The sequence below is a fragment of the Canis lupus genome, chromosome 15 (genome assembly GCF_003254725.2).
Source record: "Canis lupus dingo isolate Sandy chromosome 15, ASM325472v2, whole genome shotgun sequence".
Taxonomy (NCBI): domain Eukaryota; kingdom Metazoa; phylum Chordata; class Mammalia; order Carnivora; family Canidae; genus Canis; species Canis lupus.
The window spans coordinates 534,399-541,305 of NC_064257.1; the positions used below are offsets into that span (position 1 = coordinate 534,399).

The following is a 6,907-nucleotide window of genomic DNA, read 5'->3' on the forward strand; positions in this document are numbered from 1 at the left end:
TTTGCCCTCAGTCGCAGTGGCAGAGTTGTCTAGGTTCCTCACCCCTGCGCTGTCTGGCTTCTCGGGACCCATAAGTAGATCATTAGGGCCACCTCCCTCCCCTCCCCACACCCATGTCAACCCATCCTAACCCCTGGAGCCTGGCCTCCTGTCGGGTGTCTGCAGACCTGGGATAGACCGTGGCAGCAGGGCAGGAAACAGAGGCCAAGGACCCATCACAACCGTGAGCATTTCTGGGACTGAGGGCCTCGGTTTCCCCCTTGGCAATTGTGGCTACCCACCGCCTTCCGTCAGACCCCTGGAGCTTGGGACGATTGGGGGTTCCAGAAGCAGTGGAGGAGGTCATGTAAGGGGTGCTGGCGGTGGGCTGGGGGCACAAGGAGCCGAGGTGGAGCTGTCAGTGGTTGAAGGGAAGAGGGCCAGTCAGGTTTGTGACCGGCGGGAGCCAGAGCATTCAGACTGAGCACGAGTATGTGTATGACGGTGCGTGTACACAGGAAGCTGTTTCTGGGCATGTTGGGCCCATGCCCAGCGCTGCGGGCAGCTGGGTGGGTCAGTCCAGTCCTGTGGCCCTGGGTGTGTGTCGGTGTCGCCTGAGAGTAGGGTGAGTGTTCTCGGGCAGAACCGGTGGATCAGGCCCAGCCCCCCTTGTGTGGGGCAGGGCTGGTGGGCAGGCGCCTGGGGCAGGTGCTTCCAGTTCCTGGAACTGCTTCCTTGTCCTTAGCCTTCCCCATCCCTCCCAGCTGGGCACCTGGCAGCGGGGAGGAGGCCATGGGTCCTTCAGGGTGAACCCCCACGAGCAGCTGGGCCTGGCGCTCAGGGAGCAGTTAGGAGAGGCTGGGGAGCCCGGCTGGAGCGCAAGGTGGTCACACCGGGCCGAGGGTGAGGGTGAAGTCAGCGAGCCTGCCTTTCCCTTTGTCCCCAAGCATCTGGAGCCAGCTGGCCAGCTGTATTTCCTCCCCAGCAGGGGGGGTTGGGGAGAGTGCCCAGGTGGCAGGAGCCTAGGGCCTCAGGCATCTTGAAGAGAAAGGGGCCAAGTGGGGGGAAGCACTTTCTCCTGAACATCTTCCTGCCCTGGGCCTGACCGTCCACCGTTGGCCATTTGCTGGCCTCCCCAGCAAGTTCTGTGGGACATGTGACACCACAGGGCCCCGGGAGCCACACCTGGGGAAGCATGACAGCCCGCACCACTCCTCGAGATGGAGCCCAGCCCCTGGTTTCTCACCTGGGGAAACTGAGGCCCACAACAGGCAGGGGCTTGGCTCAAGGACATGCAGTGAGTGGGGGGCCCGACACCTCGCTCAGCGGGCTGCTTCTCCCCCTGTAGGTGATTGAGGAGTTCTACAACCAGACATGGATCCACCGCTATCAGGAGAGCATCTCCCCCACCACGCTCACCACGCTGTGGTCCCTCTCCTGTAGCCATCTTCTCTGTAGGAGGCATGATCGGCTCCTTCTCTGTGGGCCTTTTTGTGAACCGCTTTGGCCGGTGAGCAGAAGGGGTCCTGGCCCTGGCCAGGGAGGGGGGAGAGACTTCCCTGCCCGTTCGGGGTGTTGCCTGTGACCTAGCCCCTGGGAATCTGGGGAGATCCAGGCACCCACCTGACCTGTGACCCCCACCCCCAGGCGGAACTCCATGCTGATGATGAACCTGCTGGCCTTCGTGTCCTCTGTGCTCATGGGCTTCTCGAAACTGGCCAAGTCCTTTGAGATGCTGATCCTGGGCCGCTTCATCATTGGTGTGTACTGTGGCTTGACCACAGGCTTCGTGCCCATGTACGTGGGGGAGGTGTCCCCTACGGCCCTTCGCGGGGCCCTGGGCACCCTGCACCAGCTGGGCATCGTTGTTGGCATCCTCATTGCCCAGGTGAGCTGGGGTGGGGTCTCTTTGCTCGGCACTGCCCGCACCCCACCGCTTCAGTGGCTCTCGTGTCTGTGTCCAGATGATGCCCTGACTAGAATTCTCACCCAGCCCTCCACAGCCCAGCGAGGGGCAGCCTCATGGCACACACGCTAGGAGGCCCGGGTCCCGGAGAGCACTGTGCCGCTCAGTGCCCCTGGGGCCTCCCTGGTGGAAGAGCCAAGTCCAGATGACTTGACCCCTCTCGTCCCACCGCCTCATCCCTGTGTCTTGTCCTTTCCCTGGGATCCAGCCCCAGGGGAGCCCACAGGTGCCTCACATGCCAGGCTCTCCTGCCTCCAGCCTCGATGCCTTGACCTGGACACTGCGTTCTCTCCAGGAGGCTGTCCCCCCCCATCCCCAGAGCTCCCATGCCCTGTGACTGCTGCCACATCTGTAGCCGTGCCACTTGTCCTCCCGCTGGTGCTTTCCCCGGGTGGCAGATGAGGGACCCAAGGCACAGAGAAGCGAAGCTTCCCGGCAGCGCCCCAACAGTTGGGTGCCTGCTCTAAAGCAGCAGCCCACGGCACAGCAGGCGGAGGCCAGAGGGGGAGCCAGCGGCGGGGGCCAGGGCAGGGGTGCTCGGGCCACCTCCCACACCCCTGCTTCCCCCAGGTGTTCGGCCTGGACTCCATCATGGGCAACGAGGACCTGTGGCCCTTGCTGCTGAGCGTCATCTTCATCCCAGCCCTGCTGCAGTGCGTCCTGCTGCCCTTGTGCCCCGAGAGCCCCCGCTTCCTGCTCATCAACCGCAATGAGGAGAACCGGGCCAAGAGTGGTACGGGCAGGGCCCTGCCCTCCTCCCCATCCCCGGCCCCGGCCTCCTTCTGGCTCTGAGCCACCCCCACCTTCCCTCCGGTCCCCCCAGTGCTGAAGAAGCTGCGCGGGACGGCGGACGTGACCCGCGACCTGCAGGAGATGAAGGAGGAGAGTCGGCAGATGATGCGGGAGAAGAAGGTCACCATCCTGGAGCTGTTCCGCTCGCCCGCCTACCGCCAGCCCATCCTCATCGCCGTGGTGCTGCAGCTGTCCCAGCAGCTGTCGGGCATCAATGCTGTGAGTGCCCCTCAGCCGCCCCTTCCGGCCCCGCGGCCCAGGTCCTGGCCGAGACAGACCAGCCCTGCCCGAGGACAGCCATCCCTGGCCCGGTGCGGCGGGCCCTGTGTCTGTGACCCACCCCGTGTCCTGTGGGGACAGAGGCAGGACAAGGGCCGCGGCCCTGGCCGAGCCCCAACAGCCTCTCCGTGCCCTAGGTCTTCTATTACTCCACAAGCATCTTCGAGAAGGCGGGGGTGCAGCAGCCCGTGTATGCCACCATCGGCTCCGGCATCGTGAACACGGCCTTCACCGTGGTGTCGGTGAGTCTGCCCGGGCCCCACCTCCGGTCCGCTGCGGCGCAGGGAGCCCAGGGCCTCGCGACCCAGTGGACCCAGTGGCAGCGTGTGCTGTGAGCCAGGCGGGTGTCGGGTTTCTCCTAAGTGCCGGCTCCTCTCATCCTCGGGTCACGCTCCTTACTCAGTGAAACCGCGTGGGGCGCTGACGCTCACGGAAGCGCAGCGGCTCACCCGGAGTGGCAGCCGGGATGCGCCCTGTCCGGCTCTGGGTGGGCCCCGCCGTCACCCCGTCCTGCTGCTTGGAGCCAGCTCTTTGCCCCTCGGGTCCCACGTGGTCCCTCGGCCGAGCCCCGGGGGGAGGCAGTACCGTCTTCCTGGGTGTCTGCAGCGCCGTGTGGCTTTGCCAACACCTGGGGCGAGCCTCTGGGTGCGGCGGGGTCACCAACACGGTCTCTGCCCACAGCTGTTCGTGGTGGAACGCGCCGGCCGGCGGACCCTGCACCTCATAGGCCTGGCTGGCATGGCGGGCTGTGCCGTGCTCATGACCATTGCGCTGGCGCTGCTGGTGGGTTACGGCGCCGGACGGGGGCGGGCAGCGGGGCTGGGGGGCGCCCACGAGAGTTCCCGGTCCCACACTGACTGTGTCTGCCCCAGCGCGGCTGGTGGCATCCAGAGCCCGGGGTGGGGGTGGGGGGGGCTGCCCTCTCCTCCTCCCCTCTCCGGGCTCAGGGCTCACCTTCCAGCCCCCGAGGCCATCCCCTTCCACCCACTCCCCTCTGGTCTCCCACGGGCTCCTCCCCGGTGGGTGCTTTCTCACCACAGCACCTCTGGCCCAGGACCCAAGTCCCTCTCCCCAGGAATTGCTCTGCCGGGAAAGCCTTTCAGGGTCTTCCTCCCGGGCCTTCGTTCATCTTCCGAACAGCCCTAGAAAGTAGGACCCACTTCCCCAAGTCATGGAAGCATGCCATCTCTCGGCACCCACCACTGCCCCGTGTAGTCCAGTTAGTATCCCATTATGCAAGTGAGGAAACGTAGGCCCAGTGAGGTTAGGAACGCAGCAGATAGAGGACAGAGCCAGGAGCCGACCTCAAGCCTGTGGCTCTAACCTCTGTGGGAACCGTGTGCCACCCACTTTCCAGGCACGAACGCTCATTTTTCCATCCTCTGGTCAAGGAAGCCAACAGTATGGTCATTTTTAACACCTGCCCCCAGCAAAGCTCTTCCACATGATTCGGCTTCAGGCAGACAGCTCTGCATCCAGAGCCGGGGACCGCAGGGACCTTAGCACCTTCCACATGCACAGCAGGTTACCATTCCCAGAGGGAATGCTTGAGCTCACACTTAGTCCTACAGGACTTAGAGCTTCGTTCAGGTGAGGAAAGCAGGACCCAGTGGAGGGTACCTGAGTCACGTGGCCGATCAGGATCAGCCCCAGGCCTCCTGCTCCCAGCCCAGAGCTCTCAGCCCTGTTCCTTGGTGCATCTATCACAGCCTAATCTAACTTTCCACCCCTCTCTTGTCCTCAACAGGAACAACTGCCCTGGATGTCGTATCTCAGCATCGTGGCCATCTTTGGCTTTGTGGCCTTCTTTGAAGTGGGCCCTGGCCCCATCCCATGGTTCATTGTGGCTGAACTCTTCAGCCAGGGTCCTCGCCCAGCTGCCATTGCTGTTGCTGGCTTCTCCAACTGGACCTCAAATTTCATTGTGGGCATGTGCTTCCAGTATGTAGAGGTGAGAACCCCCAGTCTCCATGCTTACGGTTCTTCCACGCAGGACCCCGCACTGTTGTGCAAAGTGCTCTCCTAGCTCTTCTCATTAGAGTCCTGTGGAGGAGGAAACTGAGGTTCAGGAGCCCAGACCACAGCTAAAAATGCTGACCACAATTCCAGGGTTCTTTCCTTAGCTTTGAATGGTCTCCCTTCTGTTCTGCAGGGGGACCCTGCTCCCAGGAGCCCATTACAGGCCAGGTGCAGGCAGGCTCATTGAGTCATCCTAGCATTCCTGGGTTGTGGGTAGCTGTTCCCTTTTTCAGATCAAAGGCCCCAAGTCCTACAGGCCAACGTTCTACAGCCAGGCTGTAGGGTCAGTACTCCAACCAAGTGTATGTGTGTCTTTCAGCAACTGTGTGGTCCGTACGTCTTCATCATCTTCACCGTGCTCCTGGTTCTGTTCTTCATCTTCACCTACTTCAAAGTTCCTGAGACCAAAGGCCGGACCTTTGATGAGATTGCTTCCGGTTTCCGGCAGGGGGGAGCCAGTCAAAGTGACAAGACACCCGAGGAGCTCTTCCACCCCCTGGGGGCCGATTCCCAAGTGTGAGGCGCCCCACACCACCAGCCTGGCCTGCTCCCAGCAGCTCCAAGGATCTCTCGGAGCACAGGCAGCTGGATGCGATTTCCAAACTGACAGATTTCAGCAGAGCTGGGCCTGGGGCTCCTTTGTTCAGCCAACAATGATGTCCAGAAGAGTATTCAGGACTTCTATGGCTCCAGGATTTTAACAAAAACAAGACTGTTGCTCAGATCTATGCAGACAAGCAACAAGTTTTATAATTTTTTATTACTGATTTTGTTATTATTTTTTTATCAGCCAGAGTCCCCTGTATCTACACCCCAGACTTCACCCCGAATGGCTCAGTACCTGAAGGTGGGGACCAAGTCCTGCCTAGACACTTGCCTTCTTCACCACGCTAATCTGTAGGGCTGGACCTATGACCAAGGACACACTAATCGAACTATGAACTATGCTGCTTCTACCCCAAGAGGTAGCTGTGGCCACTCTCTTCTGAGGCCTGGATCTTCCTACCCTGAGGGTTAGGCTCCATTAGGGTTCGCCCTTATCCATCTCTTCCTGCCCAACCACTCAAAGTAATTTTGCCTTGCCTGAGACCAGTTGAGAGCACTGGAGTGCAGGGAGGAAAGGGGAAGGGCCAGATTGGGCTACCAGCTTCTAGTCTCCTTTGCACTGAGGGCCAGACGATCACCATGAGAGGAGGGCCATGGGAGGCTGAGAATTCACTGCTCAAGAAGACATGGACACTCCTGCCCTGCTGTGTATAGATGGAAGATATTTATATATATTTTTGGTTGTCAATATTAAATACAGACACTAAGTTATAGTATATCTGGACAAACCAACTTGTAAATACACCACCTTACTCCTTCTGTAACTTACCTAAACAGATATAAATGGCTGGTTTTTAGAAACACGGTTTTGAAATGCTTGTGCTTTAAGGGTAGGGAGATTTGGATGGGAGAGGAGCACCTGCTACAGTGACTCTGGGTTTTGTGACTTGAGCTTCCAAGCACTTCTGATCAGCACCCTCTGCTGCTTAGTCCAGGGCCACACCACCCTGAATGCACCTGACCTCATCTGATCTCCAAAAGCTAAGCAGGGTCCGGCCTGCTTAGTACTTGGATGGGAGACCCTTATTGCTTAAAAATCTGTATGGTCCCCCTTATTCAGAGAAAATCAAAATATCCTGGCACTCGAGGCATTTCTATTTCACATGATAACTGGTATTCAAAAATGAAGTTAAGTGCCAACCTTCGTGCTCAGGCCTTGATATGCATTATCTTGAATGTGTGGTCTGTGCTCTATCTGCATTTGACAGGCGCGGAGAGGCCTGAAATCTCCCAGCAAGCCATGCTAGAACCCCTATTTTAACAACA

The 6,907-nt window shown here is 59.9% G+C and overlaps 1 protein-coding gene across 1 annotated transcript in view; it reads left to right on the forward strand.

The window, feature by feature from the left end:
• The window catches only part of SLC2A1 (solute carrier family 2 member 1), a 29,014-nt gene extending 22,572 nt beyond the window's left edge, over window positions 1-6,442 (forward strand). The window contains 9 exon segments of the mRNA XM_025419672.3: window positions 1,328-1,417; window positions 1,419-1,489; window positions 1,627-1,867; window positions 2,516-2,678; window positions 2,769-2,956; window positions 3,154-3,258; window positions 3,698-3,799; window positions 4,764-4,967; window positions 5,355-6,442. Of these exon segments, the coding sequence (XP_025275457.1) occupies window positions 1,328-1,417; window positions 1,419-1,489; window positions 1,627-1,867; window positions 2,516-2,678; window positions 2,769-2,956; window positions 3,154-3,258; window positions 3,698-3,799; window positions 4,764-4,967; window positions 5,355-5,555 (1,365 nt within the window). The 3' untranslated portion in view covers window positions 5,556-6,442.
• Window positions 6,443-6,907: the final 465 nt, after the last annotated feature.